This window comes from Calypte anna, chromosome 1 (genome assembly GCF_003957555.1).
Source record: "Calypte anna isolate BGI_N300 chromosome 1, bCalAnn1_v1.p, whole genome shotgun sequence".
Lineage (NCBI taxonomy): Eukaryota > Metazoa > Chordata > Aves > Apodiformes > Trochilidae > Calypte > Calypte anna.
Window position 1 is genome coordinate 87789734 of NC_044244.1, and position 17211 is coordinate 87806944.

At 42.2% G+C, this 17211-nt stretch overlaps 1 protein-coding gene across 4 annotated transcripts in view; it reads right to left on the reverse strand.

Moving 5' to 3' along the window:
• EPHA1 (EPH receptor A1) overlaps positions 1 to 14275 on the reverse strand; it is a 35235-nt gene extending 20960 nt beyond the window's left edge. For 3 of the 4 annotated variants that reach the window (XM_008499114.2, XM_030453703.1, XM_030453692.1), the window contains exons 1-2: positions 13992 to 14275; positions 10743 to 10810 (exon numbers count right to left, since the gene is read on the reverse strand). In XM_008499114.2, the coding sequence (XP_008497336.1) occupies positions 10743 to 10810; positions 13992 to 14079 (156 nt within the window). In that variant the 5' untranslated portion in view covers positions 14080 to 14275. The remainder of the gene's footprint in view (positions 1 to 10742; positions 10811 to 13991) is intronic. The other variant, XM_030453697.1, reaches the window with a different exon arrangement.
• Positions 14276 to 17211: the final 2936 nt, after the last annotated feature.

Below are 17211 nucleotides of genomic sequence, written 5' to 3' on the forward strand. Positions count from 1 at the left end.
AGGAGGCTCTGTTTTTATGCCATGACTTGCAGCGCACTTCATAAACAGCCTCACTCTGGAAACTGATTCAGAGTGCTTTATCCAAGCTAACAAGTTCTGCTGATGGCACAAGCTTGCTACTGGCTGATTTCAGCCATTTACCTCAGTACACACTAGTGATCTCCTCCCAGGAAGTTCTGCTGATGCAGCACTTCTTGTTTCCTTTTTCTTCATGTAATCTCCAGTGTTACTGCACACTCTTAATCTGATCCACCTGTACCACACAGGATTTACACTTATTTCACTCACTGGATGTCAAAGGACTTAAGATGGGAAGAGAAACAGACTGATGAGTCCCAGAGTATCAACGAGAAGTGGCAAAGAATCACCCCTTGCACTATTTCATTAACGAACTTCTGGAAAATGCTACAAAACTGAACTTACAACACATCCTGAAGCAGATTGAAATAAGTTAGAAAGGAGAATAAGAGCAAAGTAGTTTTCATAAGAAACTGACAATGTTAGAACTGGCTTTTAGAAGCATTTCTCCATGGGTGTCTGCCTCCACCAAGCTGATAGGAAATGCATAATTGCATTTGAAAGCTGAGAGTTAGACAAGTTTCCATTAGCAGTTTATCCTAAGGCATAGTACAGACAAGTGTCACCAGAAAGTGAGTTTGCATGTCTCACCGAAAGACACAAGCTGTTGTGATGCATGCCCTGAATGTAATATTTTCAAAACTTAAGTGACACAGGACCAAAATTTCATTTTCAGTAGTGACCACTCAAGCATAAAAATTTCCTTAAAAATCTTCTGCTGGAAAAAAATCCAGCTGCTGACTCCTGCATTTCTTAGCTCATCTTAGCCCAGCTTCTTCCAGACTGAGCTTGCTCTTCAGGACAAAGATGCTGAGCACTGACTATTGCACAGTTTCATATGCAGAGTGGTGCAAAGAAGTAACAAGGAAGTAAGACTTGGGTTTTTCTAGACTGTACTGCTGATGGGTAAAGGAAGTAAAATGAGGATATTATTTATGCTAACAATACAGAACTATTGTTAAATATACTTGTGACTTCTTTTTATTATTCAGTGAAGCTTTTAAATTCAAAGTAGCAAAGGAAAGCTGTTACATACAACGCTTAATGAAAGGATGATGAGTCCAGAAATTGCTAGGCAGCTGTCTCACTTCCTCAAAGAATCTGCTGCAAAATCAAAATATATACCTCAGATTTTTAATGTAATGTTCTTAATGAACACGTGTGGCCAAGTCTGGCTCAGTCAATATGAATTACTTCGCTCTCCATTTTGTCTGCCAATGACACTGAATTAACCTCCTTTGATAATACAACTTTCTACCAACTTCATTCCAGAACTGTAACCTTACGCCAGTCATCATTTTGGCCACAGGATGAGCAACATTCTAGGAGAGATCAGAGTCAGTAGGAGTCAGACTTCCTCATTTTAGCAGTGAGTGAACTGATTTTATGATGCTACAGAAAACTTTCTCATGACATTCACCATCACAGAAAGACTCAGTTTGGAAAGGATCCTTGGAGATCACCCTGCTCCAAGCGAGCTAGAGAGTTCTTAAATTCTTTACATTTTATTCTTTTAAGCTCCTTTTAAATATAAATTCTTTTTAAAGTTTAGTTTAACTGCATTTATACTTGTTTTTAAACTTTTAAAACATTTTAGAATTCTTTAAAAGCTGTTACAAAACAAGAGCAAATTTATTCAGGAGGGAGCCTTATGTCAGTTGCTTGATTCTATAGAAGTCTAAGGATGTAGCCATTGGATTTGAGAATAAAAGGGTGTTCTGTACTTCTCAGGAACCCATAGACTAAAAGGGACTTTGTTCTAGAGATTTGTTCTTGAAAGCCTTGGTCTGGTGGTTTAATACTGAGCAAAATCATTCCAGCAGAGCAACTAGTGTTAAGTGAATGAAAACCTCAAAGCAAACGTACTGTCTTAATAACCTCAGAACACTGCAAGTTTAGGAAAAAGAAAGCCAACTTTACTCCCATTGCTATGTTGGATTCAAGGTAAAGAAAGCAGTGGTAGAGATGAGCTGTCTTTATGAAGGCAGCTCAGAATAACTTGAATGGCAGTCTGGAAGGGTGCCAGTAGATATCTGTAGTAAACGGTTTTGGTTTGGTCTGCCTAGTGAGTAAAGATCCAAAGATAAGATAAGGTACCTGCCTTTTAATTGACTTGATCGACTCTGAATTGGTTATACAGTTTGAAGTTCTGAAGCCAAAGGAAGGCTTGCTCTACTTTTTCTATAAATGAGCTTTCTCTACGTTAAGTCTGTGTCAAGGAGCCTAACCAGGAAAACCTGTGATTCTTCCACTCATTTGTGGGCTACAATTCCTATCTGCTGTAATGTATAAGATGGAAATAAAACTGACAGTTCTTGGAGCTACTGTGAGGCTCTGCAGGCACCAAGTGGTTCTTTTGGGTTTAGTCTTTTTATGTTGAAAAAAACCTCAAGCTTTTTATGATTATGAATACTAATTTCACTGTTGCTATTGAAGATGTAGGTTACCAGTGTCAGAAACAGCAGAACATGACAGAATTGCAAATCCTTAGACTAAGGAGAGCTTGTGGCTTGCAACAGTAATGCTGTCTCCATCTCCAGCTTTCTGGGTACTTGCCCTGTCTCCTTTCAGATAAGAGCCTGCTGTGACCTATATTTCATTTGCCTTCACATTAGCTTAGCACAGTGGCTTCCAATCCATCACCTGCAGACTCCCAGGGAAAGGCAATACTTTCAGGAGTCTTACAGAAGGTAATAAGGCAAGTTAGTAAGTTACTAGGATGCCTGTCTCCACTGGAAATTTAGGAGTTAATATAAAAAGTTCATATAAAAACAAGTAACCTGCTTAACTTTGGGTGAGACAGTCGAACTGAGATGAAAAGACCAGCTGAGTTAGTACAGCCAACTAGAGTATACCTGTGCATTAGCAAATGCATCTCTTTGCCATTTAATTTACAACAGAATTCAGTTCTATTTTAATCCACTGCATCCCTTCTCAAAGAAAAATTGCAGGGCCCCAAAACAGCAATCTTTTTTCAGCGACAATACCTCACTGTTGTCCCAAGACTGAAACCATCTAGCAGAACATGCACCACTAAATGGTTTCTGTCTCCTTCCCCTGGAAGCACTTTTGTCTGTGGAGTCTCTTTGACTTTTCTATGGTGCTACTGTGACAGGAAAAAAACAACCAAGCAACCAAACAAAAAACACAACCTTACCTCCTCCCCCCGAGAAAACCAAAACCAAAACAAACAAATGAAAAAAACCCCAAACAAACAAAAAACCAAAACAAAACAAAACAAGAAATCCAAAACAAGCTTTCTGGAACAGATATAGAGTTGAAAGCAGTTGTACATTACAGGCTTGGCTGTACTACATTCTTACGTGGTGCCTCAGATGACAGACTGTGACAACAGAGACATCTTACTGATGCCTGTTGTGATATGATGAACAGTTTCTCTTCAGCTAAGACACATCTGAGAAAAATCCATCACTAAGTAAAATTAGACCAGCCAGTCAAAAATAGCAGCACCACAGTGATGTTTTGACAATATTCCAGATTGAAATTTCTGTGACCCTTAACTGAACATTTCTCAATACTCTTGCAAGTTCTTTTGCTGGTGGGGAAGACCATTTAGATTATGATGATGATAAAAGAAGTGTGATGACATATAGACACTTAGCTTCATGACTCGTATAACTTTAGACCTGAGAGCAGCAAAGAGGCTGCTTTTATTTCTTTGATCTTTTGGCAATGGTCAGGGAAATTTGGTTTCATCACATCATGATTGAGTCTTTGACACAACTGAACACAGAAGTGATGTTTACCTCACTACATTATCTTTCTGGATGGGATGATAAATTTTTCCCCACAATGATCTATTGATTATTTTCAGGGAGGAGCAACTTCATTATGTAATTATATGTCCTTTAGCACACAGGTCTCCATCCCACCCATCTCCTTCCAATTTAGCTTGTGCTCAGGTTCTTACAGGAAGATAAGGCACTAATATGAGCCAGAGAGCTTCAGTGCATTGATTACAGAACCTGTTTATCAAACTCAGGTTCTACTTTCTGCTCATTCTCTGCACTGTCTAACCACATTAAGGTCTTGTTTGAAAACAGTTCTGGTCACAACAGATGCTTCTAGGTGAGGGATAATGATACTCTAGTCCATCATTTCACCTAGGTATTTTCGAACACTTGTATATACTTGTTTTGCTAGCACCTACTAACAGTATCAGTAACTACAAAAAGGACAGGAGTGGAGTATCAATTGGTGCATATTAAGATTTCAGAGTTCTGGGCTGATGTCATATTACTGATAAAGCAAATGTTAGCTCATGTTATTTTTGCACCACATTGTACATTGCATAGGATACACTGTAAATGAAAGTGATTTTTCTTTTTTCAAGGCAAAGGGCTTTTTATAGTGTGAATTATGGTTTGTATAGTGTGTTAAGTATTTACAGTATTTACAAAGAACCTGAGAAATGAGGCTGATGGTGATGGGCAATACTTGCTCTTGTTTGGACAGGTTTCTTTCAAAGATAAGTGGTGGAACCCCACACAGAGATAGGGTAATTGTGCCTTTTCTTTGAGATGATCAAACCTGTCTGGACAAAAAATGATGCAGGAGATGGCAGCATGAAACACACAGTGAGGAGCTGGCAGACTCCAGGTCAAGCACAGAGAAACCAAGGACGAGAAAACAGAGGATATGGGCACATTTTTCTGCAACTCTGCCTCTAAGATGTTAAGAATCACACATCAAGGCATGTGTCCATACAGTAAGGACACAGAAGGCAAAAGCAGATATAAAGTCTTTCCTTCTTTCCTTTCTAACCTGCCTGCCTGTTCATCTTCTCAGAGGACCTTATTATATAGGAGGACTCATCTCAAAGCTCCAGCTGACTTGTGGTGCTTTTGTGTTGACAAATGAGGAAGTTCAGTGAACCTTGTCCACTCTCATTCAACAGCTATAAAAGGATGAATCAGCTTCCTGAAGCTGCTAGGCAACAGTGCTGTCATCAATGTATCACAGAATCACAGAATCAGCCAGGTTGGAAAGGACCTCTGAGATCATCAAGTCCAACCCTTAATCCACTGCCACTGTGGTTACCAGACCATGGCACTGAGTGACACATCAGTCTCTTCTTAAAAACCTCCAGGGACGGAGAATCCACCACCTCTCTGGGCAGCCTGTTCCAATGCCAATGTCGTGCCTGAGAAGCCATGGTGATGTGTGTCATGGTTGTACAGCATCTTTACATTGGCTTTGAGTGTAGTCTTTTCTGCCCTTCAGGTCACAACACTGAGTTCACCAGCTGAGGTTGCTACTTGGATCTCTGGCAGTTACTCAATCCTAGGCTGCCTGATTGGTGGCTCATGCAATCTGGCCTATGCTATAGTTATTAATTTACTTCCTCCCATCTCATTGTTTTTATACACCCCCCTCTATCTGCATATGCATTTTTTTTTTTTTACTTTTTTTACTTCTCTCCCAAATCCACACAAAATAACTGATTTTCACTTAACAGAATATCATCAGTTACCATATCAACGACAGCAGGGCATATCAGTGTATTATCTTGAAGCAAAGCTGGTCCCATTACTGGTTAATTGTTTACTTTACTAGACATTTGTCCCTTATTTCTATACAGATCCTGTTCAGTTGGAAGAGCTAGTCCCCTATGCCTGATACTTAAATTGAGAGCAGGATGAGGTATACGCTGCTACTCTATTCCAAGTTCAGAGGTAATGACATTCCTTTGAATTAGATCTTGAAATGCATGAATTGTCAACAGCTGTGGGAAGAGATGCACACGACAGCATTTCTGATGGTTATTTTTCACACCACCTTTGGATGCTACAAAAAGATGATTGGCTGAGAGTCATCCCAGGAAAGACTGAGTAAGTTACCAAGAAGTCTGATTAAATCAACTGCCCACGTTTAATGAAATAGGTGTGCTGCATTAGAATAACATGAGGGTAGAAGGCTGTGCAGCACACTGCTTCCTTCATGGCCATTAGAATAGAATAGAATAGAATAGAATAGAATATTTCATTTGGAAGGAACCTGCAACAATCATCTACTCCAGCTGTCTGACCAATCAGGGCTGACCAAGTCAAAGCAAGCTATTAAGGGCATTCTCCAAATGCCTTTTAAAACACGGACATGCTTGGGGCATCAACAGCCTCTCTAGGAAGCCTGTTCCAGTGTTTGACCACTCTCCTGGTAAAGAATTGCTTCCTAATGTCCAGTCTGAACCTACCCTGGTGCAACTCTGAGCCATTCCTACGCAGCCTATCACTGGATGCCAGGGAGAAAAGAGCAACACCTTTCTCCCCTTCCCCTCCTCAGGAAGCCACAGAGAGCAGTGAAGGTCCTTCCTCAGCCTCCTTTTCTCCAGACTAGACAAGCCCAAAGTCTGAGCTACTGCTCATAGGACATGTATTCCAGCATTGTTGTCATCCTGTGGACACATTCAAGGACCCTCACACCCCTCTCAAAAGGTGGGGCTCAAAACTTCACACAGTACTGGAGGTGAGTGCTGAATACAGGAGGATAATTGCCTTTTTTGACCAGCTGCTTATGCATGTTTGATGCACCCTGGGCTGCAGTTGCCCTCTTGGCTGCCAGGACACACTCTTGACTCACGCTGAGCCTCCTGTTGGCCAGCACTTCCAGATGCTTTTCTGCAGGGCTGCTCCCCAGCCACTCCCAGTTTATTCTGGTACCTGCTGTTACTCCACCCCAGGAGCAGAATCTGCCATTTTTTCTTGTTAAATTTAATTCCATTAATCATTGCCCAATGCTCCAAACTATCTAGATCCCTCTGCAAGCCATCTTATTGCTCAAGAGAGTCAACAGCAGCTCTCATTTTTGTATCATCAGCAAACTTGTTAATGGTGCATACAATTTCTGCAACAAGGCCTATCTGTCTGAGCAGAAGTGTTGGAAACAGAAACCAATCTTTAGCTGTCACTAACTTCTGGGATCTCTCAGTCTATTGGAACAGTATCTCACCTTGCTACAACTGAAGGCATTTACATTACTGTGTGGTCAGTGTTATGAAAGTGATATAAACCAGGTCACAGGTACTTGATCTAGTCTATCTATGTGTACTCAAAGAAATAATTGAGTTGTGTAGAATTTATACTACACCAAGGATTCAATAGAAAAATATAGCTTAAAAATGTATGAATGGGTTATGCAAATACTGTTCACAGGAAAAAAAAAAAAAAAAAGAAAAAAAAGACATGAGAAATTGTGGACAAAAGGAAAAGAAGCAGACTAGGCCCACAGTCTAGGGTGAAATAATCACAGCAACTAAGACAAATATTGTATTGCCCAATACATTGTATCACAGGCCTATATAAATTGATGCAAGAAATACATAGAAATAGATATTACAGAGTTCAAAACATCCTGGGCTAAAAATGCAAGCACAGGATGCTAGCAAACAAGCAATGCAAAACTACCACTTGAACACAGGAACATTTAGGTGGGAAGACCTAAACCTAACCTAAACCTTTGGGTTTCTACTCCAATCCCCTGCTCACAGCAAGGATAACTTCAAAGAAAGCTTGGGTTGCTCGGAGCCCTGTCTATTAAAAGCAAAATGCAAGAGGATAACATGATTCCTCATTACCATTTGTGATGCAATTATACATGAAAGCAAGATAGAGATAAATAACTTTTTATACTGTTATTTTATAAGCTCCCAAGAAGAGATCGTACTATGCCTGGTAACTGAATTTGTTCCTGATAGAATATAAGAAGTCCTTTTTGGACAGTTTCAGTGATTTCTGAAATCAGTTGAAGCAGCCAGGGGATCTTTCTATCATGGAGAGCCATAAATAAATATCACAGCAAGTAAATTCTAAATTCCTGACACCTTCACAGTGATCATCATTTGCTCTCTAATATATGTTAAAAGATAGGAGTCTACCACTAGCACTGTAATATACCTCCCTGCGCCTAACTGGTATTGCTATCTCAAAAGTTCAAAGACAAAAAAATTATCAAGGATTTTTATCATGGTGAGGAAGATAAGAAAGTGACTATATGAACTATCATCTGCCTTTTTAAGGCCAACTATCATCTGCCAAACTACCATCTGCCTTTTTAAGGGCCTAGTTTCCAACAGTAGCCTAAAATGAATGAAACCCTTTCTAAACAGCTGCTAAAAAGCAAGGTAGCACAAACCTTTCAGTAAACAAACCCCTATGATCACTTTACTTAAAGGAAAGACACTTTCACTTTAGAACTATCTTTAAGCTTAGGCAAGATTTCACTGTCAGATGCTGTGCTCTAGAAGCACAGAAGAATTACCTATGCTGTCCCAGACTGTTATACAGCTAAGTGTTCTTAGGCCAAGCATATGTTAACAGAAACATTGTCTATACTGGATACAGACCATGTCTGGTCATGAAAAAATCACACATGGTAAACCATTTCATCCCTTGTCATTGGCTAGAAGTGAGGAGAAAACAAAGGTCTAATTCTGCCTCCACAGAATTATCCGACCTTCTTCTGGGTTATACCTCAGGGACTTTGTCCATATAAAACATCACAGCAAATACTCCTCCTCTGTGTGATAAGCATAGCAACACAAATTCAGCTCAAAAATGGCAGAGCACTGGTATCCAAGGTTAGGTGCAAGCAGCATCGTTACATTATGTATACTCTTCAGTGCTGTATGGAATACAGCTGGGATATTTCCAGCCTGTTAATAATCAAGACAGTCTGACTGTTTAGTATTAATCTTTGCTATTTTGTGTAAAAAAAAAAAAAAAAAAAAAAAAAAAGAAGAAGAAAAAAAGTGTTCTGAATTAACCCCAGTTAATTTCAAACATATTTCCTTTTTCATTTTGGAAGAATCATTCCAGAAACAGTTGTTCTAAGTTCTGATTCCAAGAGAATCGCCCATTGTTCCCTTTTTGCTTGTGGCAATTTGTCAGCCTTCCACCTAACAGTTATTGGGAAATGACATAATTAGACAAATCCCTACAAAAGAGTTGCTCATCATAAGTCAATTAATCTATCCTTCATCCCTTGTGAGTTTATCAGTCATTAGCATCCTAATCTATTAGTTTAGATTGCTCTCAGGCCATGTTTTCCAGCATCTCCTACAATTCCAAGTTGCAGCTACTGTATTCTAAATGTACGTATTTTAAAAGCAAATGTAGCACCAGCAGAAGGGCATGCCAACTGCTAGCCATGCTGTTAACTTAATGTGCAAAAATCAAATGCTCTGTAACAAAAGTTTTATCTCTTTGCTATCAGATTATTTTTAGAACACACTTTTCAGTGTTTTTTCCAACCTCTTCAAGAGGCAAACTTCATTCTGAACATGCCTGCAGCCTAGTATTGGGTTAAAATTACAACACAGACAGTTGATGGAGACAATAAAGGAAATAATGGGCAAAACATGATCTGCATGTGTGTATCACAATGGCACATGTTTTCAGTCGGATATATTAATAATAATAGTAATAACAGCAACAACAAAACATACCAAAACAGTTGTACATATGAAACAAATGCAGTTATGCCAGTACAGAAGAACCTTGATGCCTGGCTCCAGTTCACACAGCAAGACTACCAGAAGTAGGAGGAGGCTGGGGAAAATTTAAACCAGCCACAGCACATTACAGAAGAAAGTTATGAAAATGAGCTAGGAACAGGCTGAAGCCAGGTCTACTCTGTTAGTAGCAAAGATACAGACTCTGTCTCCATAGGAGATCTTGGGACTTGCTAGAAAGATAAGAGTGTGGATGAGGAACTGGAATTATGTATTAACATACATCCTCCTGACTGCTGCAGCCCTTGAATTCCTCTTTCTTAGCCTTCCTTCCACTATTCCCACAGTCCTGCTATTACAAAAGAAACCATCTCCTATAGCATAGGTTGTGATGCTAGAGGAACTGCTCAGCTGTACTTCATTAAAAATAGCTGTACTTGTACGAAAATAGCTGATAGCTCAGCTGTCTTTTTAAGTCAATTTTTGCAGTGTTTTCAGGAGCAAATTTTGAAGCACTTCCATCAACTCAATGTTGCCATCATGAAACAAAGGGAAATGCCTCCTTCATTATCAGCTGTGTGGGCCAAACACTGCACTAAAGCTGAGTGTAAAGTCCTAGAACCATGGAGCCCACCCAGAAGGCCAGGTTGATGCCTCATGAGTTAACAGTTACCACTTCAGTCAGCTGCTGAGTTAAAAGATGCTAGCTGAATCATTCAGTTCAGAGAGGCAAAAAACCAAAACAACCTAAGAGAGAAAAATGCTTCAAATTTTTGAGACACTTGGAGACAGAAATACTTCTGGCATGGCTGTTTGCCCAGAGGAAACATAAAATATCTTTGTTACATGTTAGGATGAAAAACTTAGTGATTACTTATTTTTTCCCACTAATTTCTATTACATTACGGAAAAAATATATTTCAAGGACAAGTTTAATCACTGAGAGCTACTGAAAGTCAATAGGCATCAGAAGAGCTATCCATGAAGCATCAGCCCTCAAACAGCTGGCTAGTGGGTGAGGCTGCAGAGGTGAAGTGGCTGCATGGGAGATAGACTTTCAAAGCATACAATGTCCAGGAAAGGGTGGAGGTGGAGAAATCAGTTTTGGGAGGCAGGGTGAAATTTCAGCTTGGATTATTCTTTCCCATCACTTAGTCCTCCCAGTGACTCCCCTTCCTTGAATGTGTGTACTCACCCCTACTTCTGGAGGGTCTGGAAGCCAGCCCAGTTCACCCTGAGCAGTGCTTGTGTCTAGTAGATCCACTGAAAACCAGAAGAAGGGAAAAAAAAAAAAAAAAATCAGTGACCCATCTCATATGGCCCCTGGAATGCCTTCATCCTTATTATGTCACAGAAGACAAAGTCTGCACTTCCTCTCTCAGCCCGCAGCCCCATATTCTTTGTGACCCTTTTACTTTAAAAAGCACGGCTAGCACAAGGATGGGAGGATACAAGACAATGCAGCTCATCAGGAGTTAAAAAGTTTCCCTCATATACAAGACCCTCTTCCCTTTCCACCCTCCTCCCCAGTAACACCCAGACACATCAAAAAAATGCAATCCTGACAAATTTTTTTGCTTCCTAAGTGTTTCCCAAAATGTGAGCAGGAGACTGAAGACTATTGAAATGGGAACTCAGCATTAGCAGCTGAACACATCTTTCCTTGGGACAGGAAGGCATCAGACAAAATGAATGAAGAGGCAGGCATCAAATAAATTACCAACACAAAAGATCAGTCAGTGTCGCCTAGAGCTACTATGCAGTTCCTGAAACACTGTGGGAAAGTACAGAGGCAGTGTGAAGTTGGAAAAGGGACTTTCCATTGTCACAGTGTTGTCCCAAATGTACCCAAAAGCCATGACATACATCAGTTGCCCCAACTGCTGGACCCTGTACCTCTGGCTCAGGCTTTTCACCATCCGACTGTGGCCTAGAAATAATTTCACTGTTTGTCTCCCACAACTGTTTTAGCCAGGACACCAAGAGAATAACAGCTTCCAGTCATAGCATTGCCACCTCTTGCAGAATTGCCCTGTCTGGCTGTGTTGAGCCTTGGCTCATGGAGTCATGTGACAACGGAGAAATGCAGTGATATGTTAATTTTTAGCCTTAAAAGAAGTTTGAAAATGTGTTTGCCATCGAGTCTTGACCTAAGGAAAAATTTTAAAAGTATCCCTTTGTAGAGAAACAGAGAACTTGGGATAAATTGTACTGCTCAATGAGCTTTGTGCCTGCCTTTGGGTCTGCCAGTGCCGCCAGGACAGGATATTGGTTTCCGTGCACCTATTTGGTGCTCCAAATTTGGGAACATATGAAAGCTCCAATTTGGGAGTGTATGAACTTTGGGAGCATATGAAAGGGAAAAATTTCCTTGGATTTACTTTTAGCTTCCTGTGGGTGTGTTCAGAGGGGTCATTTCTAAGCACCTCAGAGAGGAAAATTTGGGGGTGAAAAGTAGGAGGGGGGAAATCTTTAAATGGCACTTAACCCGATTTCCTCCCCCTCATCTGATTGCTTTACAAATACCGCCTGCCAACTACAAGTAACAGAGTGTGAAGTGCAGATCAGCAAGAGTCCTGTGGAATGAGGAAGCAGGCTGTCTGCCCAGAATCAGAGATAAGAGGGATTGCGCTGCTGTTCTCACCTCTGAAACACCCTTTCGGGATTGGGAAAAGGGAAAAGCAGGAATCCAGGTTTTGCAAGTTCGCGGTGCTCACAGCATGGTCATATGGCAAAACCTTCCTAGCCACAGACTCCCTGTCCAGACAAGGCTCCTTCACTCACTTACCTTCGACTCTTAACCTCTCTATTTGAGGTACTACTTTTGTGTTGCTCTCTCCCAAAAATCTCAGGGGAAGGTAGCTTGTCCTTCCAGAACCACCACCCAGATAATATCTCTCCCAAGTACTTTGGGCCTGAAGCAGTGATGTGGATGGGAGAGGGGCTGCACGGCAACTTGCAGCAGAGCAAGGGAAAAGAAATTTAGAAGCAGCTGGGAACCTTGCAGAGCCCTTGTACCATGACACTGCACCATCAGCAGCAGCTCCTTCAAGCTCCTCCTGCCAAATGCCCACTGGAGGGGGTGAAGCCCACTCTCAGGAACTACCTCTCAAAGTGGAACCAGTAACAGGAATCCTCCAAGGAAAGGGAGAATGAGTCAGCATGACTACAAGGGGACAGAGTACTCTGGGCTACTAGCTCTTTGGTCCACAGCCTCACTGCTAGGAGTCTCACATGGCTGTCCAGCCACATGGGAGGAGGTCTCCCCCAAAAGAAGAAAGACTGAAGATAAGAGAGGACGCCAGGGAAATGAGCTGTTCCCAGATAGACACGTTTAGGAAGAGTGGATCACAGACACAGCCCAAATGAGATGGCTGAGATAAAGGAGAAGCTGGCAGAGAAGTTCATGAGTGTTACTGCCAGCGACTGATCACACACTTAAGGAAACCAGAGCCCGCGTGGAGCTACCTTATATTACTTCTCACCTAGGCTGGCCTTCTCCATAATGTCTGCTAGCTGCATTCGTGTAGCCGACTCTTACTACAAACGTGTTTGTCAAGAACACTTTAAAAGAGCACTCAGCAGTTGCAGAGTGTGAGATGAGCCTATGGATGAACCGTCAGTTGTGACTAAGTCCTCTCGATCGAGAGAGCAGCAAAGGAGAGAGGGCTGTCCTTGGGATGGAAATGCCCCAACACCTCTTCGTGCAAAACAGAGACCCTAAGAGTCAGGCAAGAATAAACTGCACGAGGATATAGAGAACAAGAACAGAGGTTTAGTCGTTCTCACCTCGGCATTAAAATTCCCATTCTGTGTATGTTTCATAACCACTGTGCTACTGCCAAGATGGAAGAAAAAAAGATAGCTACATCTAATGAAAGAGGCTAAATGGAATGGAGAAGGGAAGCAAGAGAAGAGGTAGAAGATGAAGTTGTAAAGCGCAGCTCTTTCTTCTCCCAGCACTGGGGTAGGTGCCTCCAAAAAAATCACAAGGGTTAACTCCCAAAAGGGTTTCCTGAGGAAACTGCGGGGGTGTTGGCGGGGAGGGGGGGGAACTTTCTGAGTTTGTGTTTAAACTTGTTATCTGCAACGCTTCTGTCTAAGGCAAACAGGGGAAGAATTCTCTTGGATCACTGGATATACGGAGGCATTTCTGCTTCAGCTGGAGGGGGTGGAGAGGGAAGGGGCGAACATACCTGGTCTCAGTTCACTGACCCACCAAGTCAGATGAGGATTGTTCCTGGCTTTTGTTGCCCCACACTCCCCCGCCACACTCCCCAGACACCCCAGTTGCGCTCCAGCTCCCTCCGAGCAGGCTGTGGAGCTCCTGGGGCCCCAGGCCTGTTGGCCAGGCCCTGTTCCCTGCCCCTTAGAGCGGTTCCTCTGTACCGGCCTGCCCAAGCCCAACCCTCCAGGCAGAGGGACCAGCGGGTCCCATGCTTACCTTCTTTCCCAGGCACCTCGGGAGGAAGGAGAGCCCAGAAGAGAAGGAGCCTGAGGGAGATCCCGCTGCTCCAGGTCCTCAGCTCCATGCTGGCTGGAGAGGGAGGCTGGCTCCGAGTCCGTGCCTGCTCTCCCGGCTCAGGACTCCAAGCTTTGGCTCCTGCTGGCAGTGCATGAACCTCTCCCGCAGCCTCCTGACTGGAGCGCACACATTGCACAACCTCCCTGCCTGGCCCACAGTTATGATGAAAGATCAAGGCAAGTGGGTGGAGAAGCCTTACTGCCTTTACCTGTTTTAAAGGGGCTGGTCACAGACTTCCCATCTGGCAGGCAAATAAACCCACCTTAAAAGCAGCCACCTTTTTCCTGGGAGCCTCCCTCCACCTTTGCTCCACTCCAGTAAGAGGCTCCCGATTGCCACCTCCTGGGCAGCCTTCGCCATGATCCCCGCTCCCGCTTCGGATCCGCCACCGCCGCCGGCACCGGGCAGATCCCCGTGGGCGTTCGGGGGGACCCGTGCCCAGACCTGTCCTCGCCTGTGCCCCCGAGCCCTCTGGGCTTGCTCGTAAGTTTTAGAGAGTAAAATATCTCAGACTCTGCGTTGGAGACTGCTCGGTGCGCTTCTCTCGGTGCCAGGGGGGGTAAAGCCACTGGAATCCATCTGTACGGTGTTTGTTCCCGATGGTGTTCGCTGTCACATTGTGAAATATAGTAGTAGCCACGCCACTTTGTCTGGCAGAATTACTGCTTTCCACTTAACAAGCTTCTCAGCTTCACCAGTGGAAGGTGCCTGCTTTTCAATACAAAAATCATGGGAGAGTGTCTCAGCCAGAAGGATTCTCTCTCTAGGCAGGAAGGAGACATTTAGTTTCCTTCTTCAGGGACATAAATACGAAATAACTTCCTTGTGTGGTATCTCTTCTGCCATTCATCAGGGATGTAACTCCCACCCATACACAGCTATTACATCCCTCCCTGTGAAATACGGATGACATTATTCTTTCACTTGCTGTAAGGCTTGCATTCCTCCTGTGCTCTTCCTCCACCTCCTCAAGGAAAGCTAAAGAATGAATTTTGTCAGGTTGCCTAGAGAATCTGGGGGATCTCCTCCCCTGGAGATGTTCCGTACTCACCAGGACTCACAGACATGGGCCTAGCTTTGGAATAAGCCCTGGTGTGTGCAGGGATTGGGATGATGGAACTTCCAGTGAACTTCAATGAGTTCACAGAACCCTTTCAGTGAATTCTGTGATTCTCTAATCATACATCTTTGGAAAATCAAAATTTGTCCCAAGAAGACTGAACACAGGCAAGAAAAATTTGAAAACAAGTGTTTGAAATACTAAGCTCTAAATTTTACATAGTATAGTAAAATATCAGTATAAACAATTCAAATTTTAATGTAATTCAGAGTAGTTATATCTTAGATTTGTTACATTTTAATCCTGTCTGAAGTTATCTTAGTCTATGGTGCTAGGCCTCAAATTTTTATGCCCACTTTTCCTCCACATTTGAATGACTCCTACTGCAACAGGTTTCCCTGTCTGCCTCCCATACTTGGAGATTGCACTAGTGGAATGTATCTATTTCAGTCTTAACCTGTACAATACTCTGTTTTCTTCAGTCTGTGGTGTAGCAATGGGTCAGACATTCACAGACAACTTCTCCTTTGTGATGGGACAGCACAGATGAGGCAACATAGATGTGAAATGGGAAAGAACCATTTGCAGCTGGAGGCTAAAGCTCTAGGACATCTCAGCTCATATTCTTCCTAAAGCAAAAAAATATTCCGTGTTACAGTCTTACATTCAGTTCCTCAGGGCATCCACACTTTGCATCTGCACAATCTCAGAAGTGCCAGATCTCTGGAGTAAAAAACCAAGGACTGCTCTATTTCTGTTTCATTTGATCTAAGCTATTTGGAATAGGCAGGAACAGATTTACTAGGGTTCCTTAGTGAAGATGGCCTAAGAAAACTTCATTTTTCTCTTGCTTTTTACTGTTGGCTGATGGGGGTCAGAAACGGGGGTATTCCAGCTGATGGGGGTCATAAATCCCCTGTACTGCTTTCTTACTTTATAGATTGGAGTAATGTGCTGTAGGTCCCAGACAGAACTTGTTCAATGGCTGTCAAACAAAACACAGTCTAGTGTTACAGCAAGATCTAGATCTGCCACAAATCTATATAAAAGCAGAAACGTTAAAAAGTACAAACTCCATGTCTGGAATTTTACTGATATCTGTAAAAGTTCTGCTGCATTGCTTTGCCATGTGTCCTCTGCACTGAAATGCAGATCCAAAGAAAAAAAGAAGGAATCTACACAGAGGCTGTACCCTGTGGAGTACCACATGTGAATTATTCATACAACTCTGCTGAGTATTTGATTGATAAGAACCTTTTGCTTGTGCATCACAAGGTTGGATGTTTTTCTTTGTAAACTGATGGAAAAAGCTAATTCCTGGAGTGTTAAGTGAAAAAAAAATCTGAAAAAACCTAAGTTCAAAAATCCTTATCTTTACAATCATATTCTATGATTTACACCTCCACAAACTTTTCAAGCTTTCCAGTGAGCTTCCCATCTCTGACATGCTTTTTGCTGGTAAGAAGATAACTGCATTTTCTAAACTCACTCTCAGTATGTCCTTGGCTTGAATCTCACTCTGTATTTCTAGTCCCTCTAAATAATGCTGAATCATAGGGCATATTTTTTTTGTTCCATTTCCCAGTGCCCTGTTTCACGTATCCCTGAGATTAGGTATCTAATTGAAAAATATCACTATACAACACACCTGGGCTTTCCTCCTACAGCAATGTAGGCTTGTGGTGAGGGAACTGAGAAGGAATGGTATACACCAGATCTTGTGTTCTGGGACAGCCAAAGGGCACTCCCGAGACTGAGTTGGGAAGTGCTGCTTTTGAACTGCAGTTCAGACAGAATTCTTTCAGATAGTTCTTATAAATTGTTTACTGTGTTTGCTGTTCCTTGCATTTTAGAAAAAGATAGGAGTTTCACCATTGTATTGTTAAATGCTATTCTAGATGATGAAGGAAACTGAACATAGAAACAAGGTCTAGAGTTTCTCACTTGATATTGCTTCACAGACTGTCAAAGCATATCTATCCCTATATCTCTCAGCCTTTAGTATTGATAACTTGAATCTCTGCATCTCAAACTGTCTTTCAGTAAAGTGTTATAATAATGTAGATGTCTAGGGTCTCC